Source organism: Phoenix dactylifera, chromosome 11 (assembly GCF_009389715.1).
Source record: "Phoenix dactylifera cultivar Barhee BC4 chromosome 11, palm_55x_up_171113_PBpolish2nd_filt_p, whole genome shotgun sequence".
In the NCBI taxonomy this organism is placed as follows: domain Eukaryota; kingdom Viridiplantae; phylum Streptophyta; class Magnoliopsida; order Arecales; family Arecaceae; genus Phoenix; species Phoenix dactylifera.
In genome coordinates this window covers 1890107-1910391 of record NC_052402.1, presented here as the reverse complement: position 1 = coordinate 1910391, position 20285 = coordinate 1890107, and the positions used below count along the sequence as shown (strand labels likewise).

At 40.9% G+C, this 20285-nt stretch overlaps 3 protein-coding genes and 1 non-coding gene across 7 annotated transcripts; 1 reads left to right on the top strand and 3 right to left on the bottom strand.

Annotated features, from left to right (window-relative positions):
- Nucleotides 1-285: 285 nt before the first annotated feature.
- Nucleotides 286-10948, bottom strand: LOC103708310 (UBP1-associated protein 2C-like). Of its 4 annotated transcripts, none has more exons than XR_604276.4 (3): nucleotides 9534-10948; nucleotides 841-923; nucleotides 302-738 (listed from the first exon to the last, which is right to left on the bottom strand). XR_604276.4 is itself a non-coding variant. In XM_039131217.1 (2 exons), exon 1 carries the CDS (start codon nucleotides 10858-10860, stop codon nucleotides 9535-9537), a length of 1326 nt encoding a protein of 441 aa, XP_038987145.1. In that variant the 5' UTR covers nucleotides 10861-10948; the 3' UTR covers nucleotides 286-923; nucleotide 9534. The 4 variants fall into 4 exon arrangements, 2 of the variants coding, with proteins under 2 accessions (XP_038987145.1, XP_008791396.2); XR_604277.4 differs by having other exon boundaries at nucleotides 841-920; XM_039131217.1 differs by having other exon boundaries at nucleotides 286-923.
- A 1561-nt stretch (nucleotides 10949-12509) lies between these two features.
- On the bottom strand, nucleotides 12510-15365 carry LOC103708374. The gene is made up of 2 exons (XM_008793270.3): nucleotides 14748-15365; nucleotides 12510-13469 (listed from the first exon to the last, which is right to left on the bottom strand). Exons 1-2 carry the CDS (start codon nucleotides 15230-15232, stop codon nucleotides 12617-12619), a joined length of 1338 nt encoding a protein of 445 aa, XP_008791492.2. The 5' UTR covers nucleotides 15233-15365; the 3' UTR covers nucleotides 12510-12616.
- Nucleotides 15366-16712: 1347 nt separating this feature from the next.
- On the bottom strand, nucleotides 16713-17369 carry LOC120112500. The gene has a single exon (XM_039132051.1). It carries the CDS (start codon nucleotides 17367-17369, stop codon nucleotides 16713-16715), a length of 657 nt encoding a protein of 218 aa, XP_038987979.1.
- Nucleotides 17370-19352: 1983 nt separating this feature from the next.
- Nucleotides 19353-19423, top strand: TRNAG-GCC. The gene has a single exon. It is a non-coding gene; the product is annotated as a tRNA-Gly (tRNA).
- Nucleotides 19424-20285: the final 862 nt, after the last annotated feature.

The window sequence follows — 20285 nt, the reverse complement described above, 5'->3', positions numbered from 1 at the left end:
GTCGGCCACAAACCAAGAATCCAGACACAACTAATAGTCCCGAAGCGCCCCAAACAGACTGCAGCTTCGTACAACCTGAACAACTCACTGCCAAGTTCTCTAGCATCTTTCTCTACTCGACATTCGAGTCAAGCCGGTTCTCAATAGGTCCAAATAAATGTAGACACTTCAGCCACCCAATCACACTTTACAAATGCTGCATCTACTTCACGCGGCAACCGACCATGGGTGTGACAGTGTCCATATGTAGGCTCCCAGAGCTATCTAAGCAAGTGCACTTGAAAATAAATGCATCAGACCCTTCGTTTAACCAGTCTGGAATTTTCCACAATTACAATCGAGGAGGACCTTGTATAATCACAATTCAATTTAAATTTGTTCTCAGAGAGGAACTTTTGTACTTTAACCAAAAGAAAAAACAATTGCAGCTATCGTCCGAATTTACACGGTTTCGATCCTTAGATCATTCGCCCACCGTCCCCCACAAGCAAGCCGAACATGTAGAGGCATTTATGATTAGTCCTCCGACCTGCCATTCCCGTGATTACCCTCCCATCCCTCCTCAAAGTGGTTACCCTCCTATAAGGATAGGCCCCGTTTCAGCACGGGTGATTCATCAAATTCGCCTAACCGACCTCAAATTCACACGTCCTACAAGAGCCCCCCTTGGGCCTGTCAAGGGGTTGTCATTTGTCTTCCATCACATTCATAACAATATGGACACCAATAGGCTTTTCCCTAGCAAAAAAAGAGAAGACTTGAAACTGGCTAGCAACAGATGATCATACATAGAAAGCCATAATGATAATGTAACAATTTAATTTAAATAAAGAATCCTACCAGATAATCGCACTTAATTACAGAATAGGCCCTGCATAAATGAGCTCTTGCAGCAGGCTTCTTCAACCTGAGATATCATTCTGCTGCACAATGGTTGGTTTTTAGTTTCAACTCAGATTATGAGAAAAACAAGCATGTACTCCTTAGCTCTGTAAACGCAATGAATTTGACATAGCTTTCTTAACAAAATAATCTATCCATGAGATATGGGACAATAAGGTTAGAGCTTTTAAATAACCTCTCCCCAAGCGAACTACTATTTTTTCCTACACGGCAATGATTCCTCCAAGAATGCATCAATAAGCAACAAAACCCAAATAGGATATTACACGTTCAGTATGGTAATGAAAGTTCAAATAGCTTAATAGAGATCCAGCATCTAAATTCTGAACAGCTTTGAACTCTAGAGATCAATAAAACACACCACAAGAATTCCAGAATCATCAAAATCCTACTTCCGTGTCACAAGATTTTTAACAGATACCACTATTTACGGCCAAGAACTAGTATATATTTGTCTTTGCATTCACGAGGCAAATAAATGAGCACATTTCAATAGTACATATGCCCCCCTGGCACATAAAATGCACCAGGAGGAACAAACAGCAATATATTCAAATGATATCATGTGATAATGGACAATAACTTTGGCTTTTTTTAAAGGTCTCTCACAGTTCAGCTATCAAGTACAGATAAGCTGTGCCTTAGTTATCATACTATTGTTGTTGGAAAAAGGAAGAAAAAAAAAAGACCATGCCAATCAGATCAAGAATCATCATAATCAAAGTAATAGACGCATGGATGTGGCAATCCAAATTTTCAACTTGTGCAAATTACTTCCAAGCATGCGGGCCACATAAAATCAAAATCGAACCAACAGAAAAGAAGTCACAGATGCAAAAGACAAGGAGCGTACGTAGAAACTAGAAAGAAAAAGGGGAAAAGAAGGGGAGGCGGTAAGTGTGTTGAAGTACAAATAAATAAGCTCAGGACTTCCCATCTTCCGCACAGGCTGTTGCTATCCCAAATACAATCTAAAATGCACATCCACCCAAAAAAAAGTAAAAAGAAAAAAAAGAAAAGCTCACCAACAAAATAATTGAAGCAAGAATTAAAAATTCAGTTAGCAATTGCACAGCAGAACCACTATCGGCACTGTAATAAATTAAACTGGAATACATAACAAAGAACCAAATAATTCAAGCACAGGAAATGGCAATTGAATAACCACCACGAACTAACTCTATTCTAGAGAACATGAAAACCCAAAAAAGAGAAATGTTGGGGGCTGGATGAGGCAGAACACAGCCAAACAGGAGAGGAAGAACGGACTAGCAAGTGGAAGGTAAAATAACTGCATCTCTTTACTGTATAGGTTCATTAACCATTAACTGCATACAGCATATCATACATAAGTTCCCCCCCAAATCCCACTCGTCTGCTGTAAAGGATATGAAGCTAATATTACCTAGTGTACAACCAGATACAGATGCTTTACCATCTCCTTGCTAAAAGCCCCTCATTAATCAAATTTCAAATCACAGAAGCACAAAGTTTCACTGGCTGAATGAACAAGCAAACAGTTCACAAAAAGTAATGCACAGAGTACAAAATCAGCAAAGACAAGACAAACATCTTGAAGCTGAAAATCATTGGAATATAAATCATTCGTGCAAAAATTTTCATAGCTGACTGTTATCCACATCTCCGATGGAACTGGTCAATAACCACAATCATCAAGCTATCTCCTTCATTGAATTAGAACTGTTCCAGCATAACACACAAATGATGTAACAAAAGGTAAGACTAATAACATATAGATGAATCTCAGGAGTATAATGAGGCCATATGGTACTTCAAAAGAAAGCCAAGGAAAAGATCTCTTCATAAGATAATATAAAGCATATGTAACAACCAAGTGCATTTATATATCTAATGGAGAAAAAGCTTCAATATAGTCACAAGGCCAAATGTACAGCTCTTGCAATTATAGAGCTTTTTCATAAGTTTCATAGTTCTTGACTACTTTTACTAATTCCCAACAGCTAAAACTCAGCAAACTGCATTGCAGAGCAGAAGCAGAGAGGTATCCAGTAAATTTGCAAGCCATTCATCAAAGAAGATAACTAGTCTGCATTCAGCACAACCATTCAACGCATTTGCTCCCAAGAGTTGTCATACACCTGAATAACACATCCATCACAACACAATTCATCATTCAACATACTACAAACAAAACGAGTATCATGCTCGAAACAATTAAACAAGACCAATCACATAAACAGTTGAACCAAAGTAAAAAACAAAGTGCAAGAAAAAGAACAGAAACATATATACAAGAAAAGAAATTTCAGAAATTGTAAACTAGCAGCTTCCGGAAATCATTTTTTACGCGAAAAGAGATGATGCACAAGTCTATCTGGGTAACTTCTAAAACTTCACAACATCCAAGCATCATCTAGATAAAATTGATCAGCTACGAATTTCAAACATATCAGATGAAATGATAACACATACATACATACATGATATTGGCAACAACAATGATGTCAAAAATGCATGTTAATGTACTAGATACTTCAGGCTCTACAGGGAAGCCCACCATGTGCATAAAGAAATATGTCCTGCAATACGCTGACAACTGCCAGCTTTAGATTTATCATACTCAAAACCAGCATCATCCACATGTTCCATGAAACTACATTATATATCTACACATAAGAATATGGAATTGCTTAGTCTATTAAAGGCATTTCTTGCATCTCATGTCAATATCATGTGCGAACAAATAATATGAGTGCCTAACAGGTTAATAAGCTAGAGAATAAAGGAGAACAAAAAAAAACTCTGTTGAAAAAATGCCATCAATATTACAGCACTCTCATTAAGAAAATCTATGCCGAAACTCTTTAAAAGCTATCTGCAACTTAACACACTATTATCATGCTTTAGAGATTAGTTGTAAATTTAGGGGGAAAATATAAAGTTATGAAAAAAAAATTGAGATGCCTGCACCAAAGAAAATGAACTAGCCCTGTAAAACAGATGGCAATTTCCAGGAAGAGGTTGACTAACAAATCAACCGAAATCATTCTGCTAATCAAACTCCCTCCAAATAAGAGACCAGCCATCAATCTAAGCAGCTTTTTTGGCACCCAAACAATGTGGCCTTCTTTTATTTATGTATGGTAACATAAAACTTCCATAGAACTCATGAAAGTTTAACTCCTCTCAGGCACAGGCGGTAAAGGAAAAACAATTAAATTTACAAAATAAGATAAATAGACATCAAATTATACAGGCGTTATATTGGAGATATCACAGCTCTCCAACAAAATAAAACAGAGATTACATCAAGCATTTACAACACAGAAAATGAAGCACAACATAAGCTCAGCAAGCAACACATTGGGCTTCATCTGATTCAACAAATTGCCACAAATATAACAAGTTATAAGCAAAATGGACATGGAAATTGCTCTATCAGGATGCTTTTATCAATAACATCAAGCATTAATTCCTTTAGGAATACATGCAATTCAAAGGCATGATATCATTCATAAAAGAGGTGCTCCTACTAACAGTAGGAACACAATATACACTGGCCATAAGAATGCATTAGGCCAGGGCATGCACAAATTATAGGAATCTTGAAAGCACTGCTGGGAACACTGCCCAGAGAGAAGTCAACTGCATGTAGAGATATAGTCTCTTGTCTTATGGCTTCTCCCAAGACTAACTAAAGAAAAAACAAATCATCAAAATTCAAACTTTTGAAGCTATCATAGTCGAACTTCCATAATGTACCAAAAAAATAGTCAAACTTCGATCCAATATATGCCAGCCAGTGACACACAACCAGCACAAACTCTTGTTGTCGTCAAAATCAAATATTAGATTATTTCGCGAAAACTAGTGATGATCAGTCAATTAGTACCAAAAAGGCACCAATCTAGACTATCCAAAGTAACGCAAATATACTACAGACTGAAACATGCCAAAAATTGCTCAACTCCCTCAACATGATCAATCACAATATTGACAAGAGAGGCAGTCAAGATGTTTTACGCAGATCGCTGTTTATGGACATGAGTAACTAAGAAATTATGACAATAGAAAAATCTTTGGTCACTGCAACCACTTAAAATTCTTCTACAGGTTCAGACCCCATTTTCTTATCAAGCTGTCCATCATAGCTAATATAGAAGAGCTCCCATCTTTTCTAAAGCCCTGTATTTTTCATTAGATTCATAAACCAGCTTCCAGTCAAATGGATGCAACACAAACTTACAGCAACTCAATAAAGTGTACCTCTACCTTAAGTTGAATTACACTGAACATAACAGACTACTATGGAAACAATGATAGGGGATCATGAAGTCCAGAAGCAAGTGAGAGAAATTCAAACAGCTGTTGATCGTCACCTATAAATCTTCCAGTAAAATGAAATCATTTTTTATTAATATTAGCATCACGAGTTGGCAAACCAACCAAGAGTTGCAAGCTACTACATTCCCAGCAACTCGATAAGTTGCAGCATTAGCTCCATTAGTGAAGCTAGGTCTATGCAAGCCATTGTTTGATTTCAGAATGAACTCGTCCAAAACTCAACCCTCAAAACGCATCTAAAGTTGATAGAAGGGGACAAACAATGAATATAAGCTCTGTGTCTCACTTCCGGGACCTTTTTTTGACTTAATGGAGTAGATCCTGCTAAGGGGTGATAAAGCTGGCCATGAAAAGTGTCATCCTCTTCAAATTGGAACATCTAGAGAGAAAAAATCTAAGCTAACTTATGTGAGCAATATTTTGTCAGTTTTCAAAAAACATGACTAGGTGAGAAAGGATATGCATGGGAAAAAAAGCCACCAAACCTGGAGAGAATTTCCAAACAAACAATTTTTTTATGAAATGAATCTAAGTTTTGATGCACCATTGACACAATGACTGTAAAAATATTAATGCAAGACGCATTAATGATCTAAAATAGCAACTTCCACCATAACCGCAATGAATCAGATATAAAGCTTACTATAGTCCCTGCAGTCCTTCACACCAGCCCACCAGATTAAATATATATAAGCACGTGGTCCTCACATTATATCATATTTTGTTATTTACCTAGCAGCTATAGAACATCTATAAACACTTCTTCTTGGTCATTGTTACAGAACTACTACTTTTTTATTCATGAATCTTGTACATCATAACACCAAAATCAGAGAACACTTGTTTTTCTTCATCTCAAAATCTTGTAAATGCAAACATACAGTTAGACGAAAAGAATATGCAGACAAAGAGATTTGTCAGGAGCACCAGCATCTACCACAATAACTTCGCTCTAGCAATAACTGCCATAAGGGGAGACTGATGCAGAAAACATTAAAAGAACACAACTGAAATGAAGGTTTGAAAGGGGGAAAAAACTAATTTAAGAAAGAGGAAACACAATCCTAAAATATTTAAAAATCAAAGAACGAACTAGTTTTCATCAGATTTACATTAGTTTCTCAAACATGATATCATTTAATACTAACCATAAATTTAATATATAGAAATCCACTCTTTATCGAGTATTAGTTAGCATTTATTCTTTCTATAAGAGACAAAAGGGGAGAGATATGCCGTAACAGAGGTTGATTTTATCAAGCCATTTAAAAAGTCTATTATGCTCATTACAGAGAGAGAGATGTGCTATTTAATCTCTCTCTCTCTCTCTCTCTCTCTCTCTCTCTCTCTCTCTCTCTCTCTCATCCATTAGGAGACCAAGTTCCCTGGGACTTTCTCCAAAATTCATTAAACTATAAGTCGCACTCCAGAGCAAAAGTCAAAAATTAAGAGAAGTGGGAAAAGAAAAAAGGTGACACTTTTTTAGCTTCATCAATATGGAAATATGACAGTGACCATCATACATAGGGAAAAGTGAGTCTCAAAAAAGTCCAGCGCCAACACATGCATATGGACATGAGTAGTCACATGTGATAACACGAAAACAAACACAAAGGAAAACTTAATTCTGCCCGTTCTGCATTACCCTCCATGTTGAACCTGAAACATGTTTGTCCCCCATAACTATACAGCTAGAGCTTTCTTTTGGAAAACGTAATTGCCTTGATGGCCACCATCAAATATTTGTGAAAATTCCAAATGGAAACAAAAGTGAGATGGCTTGTAAAAATACAAGATTTTGCACGTGATGTATCGCAATTAAATCATCTATACAATTGAGGAAAAGAAAGCTCAAATGCAACAAACAAAGAAAGCATAAGCTCAACAAACAAACAAAGAATTCACATTCCATGATAATTAACAATAACAAGAAAAATGTTATGTATGTGCTAAGATGTAATAAAAATACATAATTCAAAGAAAAATACCTTGAATGGACTAGGGTAGCAATTGGTCAGGATTGATACAGGTTGGATCAAGTTAGAATAAAATATCATTTGCAAACAAGACCCTGCCAAAGCTGACCAACACTATGTCAAGATTTCCTCAGCCAACCATCTCTCCTCCCACCTTGCAGGTGGACTCCTAAGACCAAACATGACTAAACTTTTAGCCTGCTTCACACAACCCAACCTAACCATGCTGGTTTAACCCATCCTGATCCGACCATGCTCATCTAGACCTACCCTGAACAGATCAAGTTTGGATTTTTCACAAAGCCAAAAGGAAGAGAACAGAAACTAAACAACTCAATAAACACTTGCCATTTAATAAAAAACAAAAAAAAGCTGACATGGATGTTCAGTATCTTAATTGGATAAAATTGAGCTTAATTAAGCTAATGAATAGAAAGTGAAGATCCCCTTCCAACCCTAATACAGCATTTTGATCAAAAGTTAACAGCTGATACCAAAGTAACAAATCAGCCATGGAAGACCCAAAACAACCAAGCCGAGATGATACAGCACATAAAACATTCCAACGTATAATGTGATCTGGATTGAAGCTCTAACACACATTCCACTCATTTAAAGTCCAGTGAAGATAGGCTGGTCAAAGTCCTCCAAACTAAAGAGCCCCCTTAATTTAGAAGCTTAAAAGGCAGGATGTTCTCCTTTAACTCCCATCGTAAAGATGCAGCATTGCCATGAGCATTTTTTATGCGTAATGCTTTGGGTAGCCCATTTTGTGCTGCCAAGTGACGCAGAGGGGTTCGCATAACTTGGGAGAATTGTTGCAAACACAGAGTGGTTGAGTATATGGTTGCCAAGTTAGCATTAGGGAGGGGCACTTAACAAGGCCCTGAAGCATTTTCCTTATTTTATTATTCCAAAAAATGTTATCTGTAAATGGTTGTTTCATGATAGTAGCTAAATAAATATGCCAGATGGCTTGGTTAAATAGCATTTATCTTGAAAAAACCTTAAGTAGCAGGAAGTTCTATCACTGAGTATGAAGACAGCAAGCCAAGAAAGTATGTTTTCATGCATTTGTTGAGAAGCACACCAAGTAATCAAGAATATTTTAAGACAACGAATAAAGGAATTTATCTCAAACTATCCTTAGGTAGCAGGAAATTCTGTCAGCAGCTGTGGAAACAGATAGCAAGAAAGAAGTTTTTCATGCATTTGTGGAGAAGCAGACCAAGTAATCAAGAACACTACAAACGAAAGAAATTATCTTCAACTATCCATAAGTAGCAGGAAGTTCTGCCGGTGAATGTGAAAACAGGAAGCAAGAAAGAAAGTTTCCATGCATTTGTTGAGAAGCAGACCAAGTAATCAAGAAAACTATAATCAAGAATACTATAAGACAGCTAACAAAAGAATTTATCCTCAAATATCTTTAAGTAGCAGGAAGCTCTGCCAGTAAATGTGAAAACGACAAGCAAGAAAGAAAGTTTTCATGCATTTGTTATGAAGCAGACTATGTAATCAAGAATAGTATAATAGAGGAAGCAGATTAGGTAGGTAGAAACAAGCAAACACCTAGCATGCAGAATTTAAAATTATATAAGATATAACACGCATAAACAGAGGACTCAAGGACTATCACAAATCAGTATTTCCAAACGTGCATACAAAATGATTTAGTTGAAGGTACTGCTCTGTCGATGTAGAGAGAAAAGGAAGGAAAATCAACATAACAAGTAAAGAGACCAAATAACATGTAACAGGACATGATAGTCATCAGAATCAAATTCAAATCATTAAATACATAGCAATAAATTAAATTCAACACATCATTTAAATGAGCGATCCAAGACAGAAAACCACTACAAACGTGCAGTCAAGCAATAAAAGTATGCTTAAAGTTGTCACTACGAAGATAGAATCTAGATATCAATGAAAAATACAACAAACACGTTCCAGAGACCCATAATCTGCTAGTCTTCCAACCAACAACCGAGCAGCATACAGATGATATGAGACATAATTGCAAATTCCACAGAACGAGGCCAATATTATGTCGCAAAATTCATTCCTAAACCAAAACACATCAGAGAAAAGATTTCTGGTATGTTCACATAATTGAACTATAAGAAACAAATGAGTCATCTCAGACAGATTCAGAGAAAAGATTTCTGCTATGTTCACATAATTGAACCATAAGAAACAAATGAGTCGTCTCAGACAGATAATATTGACCCTGAAAAAAAGCTACAAAAGCTAGATCGATGAAAAAAATTACGTCAACGTATGCCAAAGGAATAGATGTGAAGAGAGAAGGAAAAAGAAGATTACCCTAGTAGTATGGGTTCTGGTAAAGCCCTCCACTCGGAACCCTAGATCCAGGAGATGAGCCAGGTGGTGGGTGGTGCTGGCTCTGGTAAGCGGACGCCGGGTAGTGCCCGCTCTCAGGATAACCCCCAGACGGCATCCCAACAGAGCTTGGTGGCAAGCGGTACAGCGATGATGCCGCACCAAAACCACCATAGCCACCAGATCCAGGACCACCATACTGCGACGAAGATCCATACGGACCCCCAAGACCGCCTCCATAACCTCCAGCTCCAGCACCAGCTAGAGATGAAGGCACCTGGCTTCCCAACGATGACATACCTGGATTGCCAGCACCCATCGATGACGGCAGAGATGAGTTCAGGTGATGATGGTGACCCAGCCCTGCAGCACCTGGTATCCCACTGCCAGAGTAACCACCAAACGAAGAGATCCCACTGCCCGGCCCTCCATACTGGCTCGACAGAGAGCTCGGCAAGGAGGACTGGTGACCCATTCCGAGCTTATCCCCACCGATATCAGCCCCGCCTCCCATCGGTTGGCCCTGGACTCCACCCACCGGGACAGCAGCGCCGGTGGCCGGAGCCCCCGGCTTCCCCTTCTTCCCCTCAATCGCAAGCTTGCACACCAGATGGTGCCCATCAATGTTCTTGGTGGGGTCTACAAGAGACGCCCTGGCTGCCTCGGCCGTCTTGTAGACAAAAAGGGCAAACCCCCGGAACTTGCCCGTTTGCTTGTCAAACCCCAGTGGCCCCTCCTCGATCTCCCCGTAGGAGGAGAAGTGGGCGAGGAGGCGGTCGGAAGGCATGTCAGCCGGGACGTTCCCGACAAAGATCTTGCGGAGGGAGACGTCGATGGGGGGCGGAGCGGCGGCCGTGGGGCCGGCGGTGCCGGCAGCAGCGAGCTGGGTGACAGTCATGCGGCCGTCAATCTTCTTGGAGGGCTCCTTTAGGGCAAGGAGAGCACCGTCGATGTGGCGGAAGGTGATGAAGCCGTAGCCCTTGCTCTTGCCCGTGGCCTTGTCGACGATGACAACGGCCTCCTCGAGCTCGCCGTACGAGGAGAAGAGGTTGCGGAGGGCGTCAGTGGTAGTCTCCCATCCAAGGCCGCGGATGAAGAGCTTGCGCTGAGCAGGGTCCCGGTCCGCGATGGCCCGGACGGCGTCGAGGACGCCGGCATCGCGACACATGGCTTCCTGGACGATGTCGAGGAGCTGATCGCGGGTGAAGGGCTCCACGATCTTGCGGGCGTCCTCGGGAGTCAGCCCCGCCAGAGAGGTGGCGACGGCGCCGTTCTCGTCGGTCTTTCGCTTCTTCGAGTTGGAATCCATGGCCGACAGATAGCGCGCAGCAAAAACCCTAATCCTGAAACCTAGCGCTCAGAACCCCAACGCCACCGCTGGTTTAGCGTTTTGGGCAATTGCGTGTGGCGTATATAGAAAGTTTAATGGGCCCGAAGTGACTTAGGGCACGAATATCTGCTTTCTGACCCAGTTATAACAAATGGGCTGTGGGCCACAGCCCAGGCCTGTTTTTTTTTTCCCTTCTCTATGTGTGTGTGGTAGAGCAGCAGTCTTATAAGGTATACACATCTTCTAGGGCTCGTTTGGTTCGCGGGAAAAGAAGGGGGAAAAGTGTGGTCAACGGGAAAGTAATGAGATGCCTCTTGTTTGGTTGGAGTTTTCAAAGGAGAGAGAAGGGAAAGTTGTATTCCCATGGGAATGTGATTCCCACATTTCATGGGAAAGTCTTTCCCATGAGAAACATGGGAAAGTTACTTTCCCATGTGGCGGGAATCACTCCATTTTTACTTTTTCCCAAAAAGTCCCTTCGGCATTAAAGAAGCATTAAAGAGGCATTAAAAACCTAATTTTTATTAAGGGCATAATAGGAATTATATATAACTTTCCTAGGAAAGTGGATGGCCAACCAAACATAAGCACCTTGTAAATTTGTCACTTTTCCATGGTCAACCAAACATGCCAAAAGTACTTTCCTAGGCATCCTCTTCCTAGGAATTTGTTTTCCAGGAATCATATTCCTAGGAAGGAAAATGCTTCCCGCGAACCAAACAAGCCTCTAGCGTCAGTCATCAGGATATCCTGTAATCTGTAGGGCAGCGACGCTGATGTCTCCGTAGCGCATATGCGCCATGATCGGCCACAAAGGATGCATCCGCTACGATCGGCCACAAAGGATGCCATCCAATCAGTTGCACTATTTTTCTCCCTGTAGATATATCTGATCACACATAAGGTGCAGCTCGATACAAGTTTCTGGAAATGTTCCAATACTGAAATGTTTGTATCTTAAAACTCCATCTCTACTTTGATCCATGAAATGGTCATTCTGGAGTACCCTTCCAACACTCCGGTCCTCCTCGGATAAGAACGATCGAGCAAACAGCGATGAAAAAGCCCAGCTCCATTGTTTACCCAGGTTATTATTGTATCGGAGACATCTTCCAACCAAATTCTAGCAGCTCGAAACAAGCTTGACGGCGAAAATTCTAGCGACCTGGCCGCAAGCAAAATCACTCCTGCAGCAAGAATGCGACCGAAATAGTCTTAGATCGGATATCAGACACCAAATTTGCCTTGCTTAACAGATACGTTGAAATTAAGTTTGCCAACATCTGATTGGGGGTTCCAGGACACCAAAGAAGGCGAGGGGCATCAAAAAAAATGCCAAGAAAGGAACATGGTGGCTTTCATTTCTACGGTTAACCTGTTGATATACAAGATGTTGATGAACTCTATCGCAAACCCTTCTGCAGTCCTATGCATTTGGTTTATTTTTCGACAGGCATCAAAAAATGAGTTGAAATCTTTTGCAGTCCAGTATTCAACTAAAACTATTCTATGCACTCCAGGTGCCTCTCCCAAAATAAAAATTACTACAGCCTTCAAACAGCTATACGCTTTTTAGCATGGATGGTATGCACTTAAATGTAACATATCATCAGAAAACAAGCTGTACATTTTGTGGAATGTCTCATTTGTTATTATTAAATGTACAATCTCGCCATCACCAGAACCAAACTTTCAAAAGAAAGGTGAAGGTTTGATGCGGTGGATGGAGATTTAATTAGTAAGGCAGGCTCTTAGAGCTAGAGCTTGCCACAGAGCTTTTAAAACTAGAAAAATTCTCTGGTACACGAGCTCTTCTCATGATCGCTTCCATGTTGTTACTGAGACTCTGCTCTACCATCTGCTTGACAGCCTTCTGACATTTGTTTGTCTCTCGCCCACTGACAAGGCTTCTTGAAAGTGAGATCCTTTCAGTTTGAGGCCCAGAATGCACTCCTATCTTTGATTGCCCCTCATCTTTAAACCACTGCAGCATCTTAAGCGCCCTCTTCTGTGCAAGGGGGCTCCCTAACAAGGCCACCTCCAGAAGTAGTGGCACCATCCCTAACCCTGCCATCTTCTGCCTCTGTGTTTTGCTCCCATGAGCGAGAATCATCAGTATGTAAACAGCAAGCTCTTGGCATCGAGGCTTGTCGAACCATGTCGTAGTGTCGATCAAGGCTTTTGGAACCATGGAGTCATCTTCAATGACCTTCTTTCCCATCGCACTTAGAATCAAGTTCCCCATGATGGCTAGAGCTCCCTCCGAGGCCCTTCTGTTTGACGACAAGCTTATCAGAGTAGGGACAGCACCGCTCGAAACAATAGCTCTAGTATTGTCCAGCTTTGTCGACAGATTGTATAGAGTTGCTAGGCATGTAATCTTTATCTCCTCAGCAACTTCTTTGGCGTTAAGGATCTCAGTTAGGAAGGCAATGATGTGGCAAGGGGCAATGGGGAATTGAGTTTTTGCAAGAGAAGAGATGGAGAAGAGGAGGACTGCAAGTTCTTGCTTTCCAGGGAACTGTAGAGCGTCCGTGAGCTGTGGTAGTTTCACAAGGAGTCCGGCCTCCACCATAAGCGCCTTGTTTCTGAAACAAAAGAATGGCCAGTAAAAATATGCAATAATAACCAGCAAGATTTCATATCATCACCCTTGGATTTCATATTCTTGACTTTCAGTTCATAACAGTGTTTGAGGTGTGACTCATGATAAAACCTTATCTTGACACTTTTTTTTAGATCTGGTATTATTATTGCTATCGAACGCCAATCTATTGAAGGAATATTTTGGTAAGATACAGAGAATTGGTGGAGTAAGTATATTACTAAGATACAGTGGAGGAAGCCTAACAAGGAAGGTCAGAGTTGAAAACCGGCAAGAAGCCAAGAAAACATAGGTTGTCGGGTCAAACAACGTCTCATCGTGAGGCTGTGCCTACCCATAGGAACAGAGTTGGGCTAACGCCATTATCTCACCAAGTTCACAGATCTAATCGAGAGTTTAACGCAAAGTCTGCTTTGACTTGAGATCAGTTGACTCCGTTTTTTTCCTTTCTTCCTTTTTTTTTTTTAGTAAACTTCCTCTCTTCTTTATAAATAATCTCAAAGTTTTTAATGGCTTGTGTTCATACAGTTGTCTGTTTAAATATACCTTAACGTTCAACCCAAAAATAAAAACGTTCGTAAATATCTTCCCTTCATATACATAAAGTGTTATATTTAAACAGTTTGGATTTGCCCTAAGAACATTTTTGGCAGTGCATGAAGTTGCAAATTTGATTTCGCCATAATGCTTGAGTTTCCAAAATAAACATGCAATGAAAAGGTCGTATTAAGTTAACTAAATCAAGCAGTTTTAAGCAGGGTGACCTTTAGGTGCAAACATGATATCAACACTAATCAAAACGATGGCATCCCCATTGCTACCCCCTTGAATTGTATCCCCTAAATCCCAGAAGATGGATGCCGAACTTGGGAAATATTGCAAGAACAACTAGGTGTAACTCATGGGGATGACAGCAATACTTGTTGCCCCAAAAACTCACCTAGATATCATATTACAACCTGATGATACGTGATCCTTTCTCTTTGGATTTAAAAAAATTGCCATACCAAAAACACAGGAGCATCCTGCCTCTTTGAATTTGTTGGTAGAGAATGAACTGATGGAACAGGGAAATCATAACCGAGGAGGCAAAAACAGAACCAGAGGAAAGATAAAAATTGTGAAGACTTCAGTCCTGGTGATGGTGAGCATTGGAGAAGTTTAATCATCTAGTGAAGGGGAAGTCAGACATCCTTTGATGCATAGCGAAGAACATAAATTAAACGAGCATTGAATATAGACAAAGATGGGTCGTACTCACGTAAAAGTACCATGAGCAAGCTCGATCAGCGCTTCAATGGCCAAGTGGCGGCAATGATCATCCTGCGCCTCAGCGAGCATCGACACCAGCGACGGAATGACACCCAGCTTGGCCAGCGACCGCCTCATACGAGCATCCACTTTCGCCAGCCTCTTAATCTCCAACGCCGCCTCCCCCTTTTCCTCCCACCCTCCAAAGTGCAGCTGCTTCACCGACCTCTTCATCCCCGCCGCATCCACTTCCTCGCCCTTCGCTTCCTCGACCTTCGTCCTTATCCCACCACCCTTCATCTCTGATTTAACAAAACTTAGAGCAATAGGTGGTTCGATGGAGTCTTTGAGCTCAGGGTTGGCCTTGGCCTTTGTTTTATAAGAGGAAGGTGAGAAAGAATGACCAAAAATTCGAGCAAAGAAGCAGAACAGTAGTTGTTGCAGCTTCTTGCGCTTGTTCTTCTTGTTGGAGAAGGTAGGAGAGGAATCCAACATGTCTCTGCTCTGTCTCGGGTTCTCCGAGTTAAACAAATCTCTTGCTGAATAATGCAACGTAGAGTAATCAGCACCGGAGACAGGACAACGAAGAGATTTCAGAAGTCACATGGAAGAGAAGTCGTGAGGAAGAGGAGGGAGGACAGGCAAACCGCCGCCTAACCCTGGACTCTAGTATATGTGCTTGAGTGGGGTCTCCATGAAGCGTTAGTGCGCGAGAGAAGAGAAAGGTAGCAGGCTGACTCCGGCCACTTATTGGATGCTCAACAACCCAACAGTCCCATCGTATGGATTTTCGCGAGTGTTTTAATGCACCAACGTCCCAAATGAAAAACATAAATAGTTATAAGACTCACAACAGTTATAAAAAAAAAAAAAGTGTTGGATAGTAAAATAGGTTATCATCAATCATAGAGCAAATAATAGTTATTATCTAACCCGATTAACTGAACAAAAAAGGCCGGATATTACAAAAATTAAGGGCTTGTTTAGATGATTAGGCTGAAAATTTTGTTGGATTTATGGATTGGGCCTATATTCATAAGTACCTAAAATTAGCTTTGGAGTAGGCTGGTTTGAATCTCATAGGTATTTCTGAATGCTTATGAATATAGATTTTTTTTTTCTTTCTATAAAATTCAGACCAACTTGCTCTAAAATTATGTCTAGGTACTTACAAACATAAGTCTAGCTTGGCATGTAATCCTATAATTTTTAAATTTTGCTGGTCCAATTCACGAACCTAATAAAATTTTCAGCTTGATTACCCAAATAAATTCTAAAAATATAGAACAAAGAATAAGCAGAGCTTCAAGCTCAAATTAATGTTTATTAAATAACGAATATTCCTCAAAGGTGATATACAAAATTAAGCATTTATAGATAAATTATATAATATGTTAAATGATGGTCATAATTTTGGTTTGCAATGGTTGGTACAACAAAATGGTGGCGCTTATTTAAATTATTGTCATTAAATATTCATGCTAACATATAACTATGAAAAGATGGGTTCTAGATATACATAATATTGACGGCAGTTGATAAAGTTGTTACGTGGTTTGGATTGGAATCTTGTACTAATCTATTATCAACCAGATTTTTATCATAATTTTTTTAAAAATTATATATTATTTAAAATGGAGTACCCTCAAACGTCAGTCATACTCCAACATGATGTAACAAGAGTTTTTTTTTTTTTATCAAAACGGTATTTTATTTCATATTTCTCTAACGTGAATACAATCGGACATATCAAAGAAAAGTAAACAAAATAAGGCGTATGGAACGCTATCTAAACTAGACCAAAAGACCTCCCCAGTATGCCGGGCAACATAAGAGGCGACCCAATCTGCTACACTGTTTACCTCTCAGTAAACATGGATAATCTGACAGGAGATCAACTCCCGCACCAAACTACGAGTGTCCCGTATCAAAGGGTGGCCATCCCCATACATGTCCACACCTCATATCCAGTCAATCATTGTAGAACAGTCATCCTCGAGAACGAGTCTATCGCCCCCAGTACTCGTCTCACAAACGAAACACCTTCCCAAGCAGCCTGCAGCTCTGCTCCCACCGCCGAACCGCCAAGAGTGCTCCGTCCCCCAGCAGCAATAAAGGTGCCCCTGTGGTCCTTGATCACGAAAACCACACCCCCAGAGGCGTCATCCTCCGCCATGCCACCATCGAAATTCACCTTAAGATAACCAGGGGATGGGGGTACCCAAGAGAAGTAACTGAACCTGGACGCTAAAACAGCAGTGTAGGTACCCCAGATATCCCTGGTTCTCCCAGGTGGTGCCGACGTGGCCATCGTAGATGTCTCCGCTACCTGCCTCAGAGCTCTCTCCATCATAGCCCGTGGGGTCGGCCACCCACCCTCGAATAGACGGTCATTTCTGGCGAGCCATATGTGATAGGCTAGGTAAGCCACAATAGAACATGTCTCAGCAACACTCGGCCTCCGAATAGACTCACTCAAAAATCGAAGCATATCCTCCACCGACTCCCACATAGGTGGGAGTAGCGCCGAGGCCAATCTCCAACACTGCACAGCTGTAGGACATCGAAGAAGTACATGGCCGATAGTCTCCTCAGCATCCAAACATACTTCGCATGGTGGACCCATCCTCATCCCCTGTCTGGCCAACACACTCCTGGTTGGAAGGCAGCCCCAGGCCACCTTCCAAAGAAAAAGCGCCACCCGGGGATGCACCCTCATCCTCCATATCCATCCACCATCAATCCGTCTCTCCGGCTCCCTCCTAGTCCACGCATGAATATCTCTGGCACATACCCACGATCGGCCTGTCGAAAACCAGACCAATCTATCAGGCTCCGCTCGGGACGGGATCGGTAATGCCAGAATTCTCTCCACCAGCTGCTCCTCAAAGGTCTCCCATATGAACACCTCATCTCAACTCCCCTCCCCGGAGGCTAGCAAATCACAAGAGTTCTTTTAGAATCGGCATGATGGCGTCAATTGAGAACTTTTATTTTGGCTTTTAAAAGGAGCTTCTTGGGGCTTGGAGGCCATTTGCATAATTCACGTCAAGTTGTCGGACAGAAGTCCGTCCAATCTTGTGTCGCGGCAGAGAGTCGGAGAGAGTATCCCCATCCTGTAGCCCATGTGTACTGCACTAGGGTGGGCGACATAGGACTGGTGCGTTTCTTTTTCGAAGCCAAAAGCGGTCTCGACGCTGGGGTGTTGGCAGCGTACGTTGTCAGTTATTCGAGTGTGGAGCTGAGAACTACCTAGGCAGGTCTCCGTCATGCTCAACTTAAATTACAAGCTAGCTTAGTCATTTTAAAAAATGACTTGACGGCGGTCATCAATTGAATCCAAGAGATCCGAGAGATGCCGACGGCAGTCAACTGTTGCTTCGAAATATCTGGACAACGACGAGAGATGGAGGGATCTTTCATATCAAGCATGTATTTCGTGAAGCCAATGAGGCTGCGGATTGGGTGGCCGTCTATGTGGCTAGTCATACAGGTAGCACCTTGTGGGCTGGGGATAAGAAGTTGCTCCGGGCACTCCAAGATATTCTATTTTCTGATTTTATTGGGTGCATTCGTACTCGTCGGATATGACTTCTGATCTTAATAAATAAATAAATAAAGCTAAAAGAGAGGGAAAAGGAGTTCCCCAAGAAGAAATTATTTATTACGTAATATGACTGTGGTGTACAAAAATTTTAGGGGTGGGTGTGAGCAGCAAATGACGACCTTCTTCTCCGGTGAGGTTCTCGCCTTCGGGATGCATTGTTCTTATGGAGTTTTTTTATTACACCCTCCCAAGTAGGAGGCATGGTAACGAGAGATCAAGCTTCAAGGTTGTATTGAGAGATTCTTCTTTGGTGCTAAAGCTATCGACTCCTTGCTAGCTACAAACTTTTTTTTTTTTTGAAATGGTGGAGCACATGAGGAGCTTTTTGCATTGGTTCAATACTCCCTAGATGTTGCATGCCGCACGAGGTGCACCATTTCGCCCTTGCACTGCACTGATCGGATTTTCAGTTTCTATATTCATCGCACGGTTTGTCTTGGATTGTCTCTCCCAATCAGATTTTCCGTTCTCATGAGCCCTTTTCGTCATCCTATCTCGTATTGTTCTTCTAGTGCATTGTTGATATGGTGCATCTGATGCAGAGTACAATTTCTCCAATATTTCTAGCTTTGTTGTAAGTTTTGCCATGTGGCTTTTATTCTTTTGTGTTAAGTAGTGAGGTGCTTTAATTAACTGACATATGACTCCATTTGATTGCTGAGAAAGTTTTTTTATTTTTAAGAAAAAATATCATGATTGATCTTAGAAAATTGCAAACAAACGTATAGAGAAAATAATTACAATACAATTTAGCCGTCAATTTTGTTGTTTCTAAAGAGCGAAAGTTTTAGGTTCATTGGAGTTGGTTATGTTTTTCTCTATTTTCTCTTTCAAACAATGAGCATTAAGATTGATCTATAATTTCACTCAATCAACAATATCCACATCTTGCATAGCCACATTGCAACAGTGTTGCTTGAACCAGAATCAGCCCGTGCACCGTTGTGCAGGAACAGCAGCCTGAATTTTACCCATTTTCATACTTCAAGTCCCAAAATCTTCGTCCTCGCACCAGTGGTCTAGTGGTAGAATAGTACCCTGCCACGGTACAGACCCGGGTTCGATTCCCGGCTGGTGCAAACTTTTTGTAGTTTTATCACTTTTTTTCCAGCTTTAAGTTCTTTTTTTGCTTAAAGCCAGCTTTAAGTTCTTGCCGTAATATTCGGAGCACATTCTACTATTCTAGTCTCCTTTTGCCTACCATGAGAGTTCCTCTCCTTTCTAATCCTTTTTTTGTGATTTCCTTTCACAATATATCTAACATAAAAATCTAATTCTAAAAAGATTCTCCTTGCAATATCTTTCCTCGATCCATCACACTATCAAATTCGACTGCGAGTCAGTCTTCTTTGTGATCTATTCTCTCTTAGTCGATCTTTTACCATAAGGATCACCGAGATCTTCTGTTCCTCGTTAGATGGACAAACCGCAGCAGCAGAATCAAGCCGCCGCGGGGGAGTGGTAGATTCATGGAAAGAACTTGGGTGTTTATTTCAATTAGTCATTTTAGATAAGATGTTGGTTGTTACAATATTTTATCTATTTATAATACTGCTACTAATATCATATCACTCATTTTGGTGCTATTCCTGAAACAATTTGGATCAACAGTGCTTTTCTTGACCCTATAGTGCCGTGTGCCTACAATAGCTTTTATGCAAGCAACCCCAAACTATCTTCCTCGGGAGCTTTTAGTTGTTGAATGAATTTATCAAAATTCATGGATGTGACCACAAACACAGAATTAGAAATCTGAAAAGAAATTACCTTCTAAATTCATTTACAATGAAGCAATTTATTCCTAAATGAGGAGGAGCTTGAGTAGATTAACACATTTATTTTGGATTAATTGATTCCCCTCTCAAGGAAGAGATTTTTTTTAAAAAAAAATTAAAATGTGGAAACCAGATACCGGTTTGCCCGATGGAGTCGCTATCTGGT

Coding starts and splice junctions, on each gene's coding strand:
- LOC103708310 (XM_039131217.1), bottom strand. CDS start 10,860: ATGGATTCCAACTCGAAGAAGCGAAAGACCGACGAGAACGGCGCCGTC.
- LOC103708374 (XM_008793270.3), bottom strand. CDS start 15,232: ATGTTGGATTCCTCTCCTACCTTCTCCAACAAGAAGAACAAGCGCAAG. Junction 13,470..14,747: donor CTTGCTCATGGTACTTTTAC/GTGAGTACGACC, acceptor CTTTTGTTTCAG/AAACAAGGCGCTTATGGTGG.
- LOC120112500 (XM_039132051.1), bottom strand. CDS start 17,369: ATGAGGATGGGTCCACCATGCGAAGTATGTTTGGATGCTGAGGAGACT.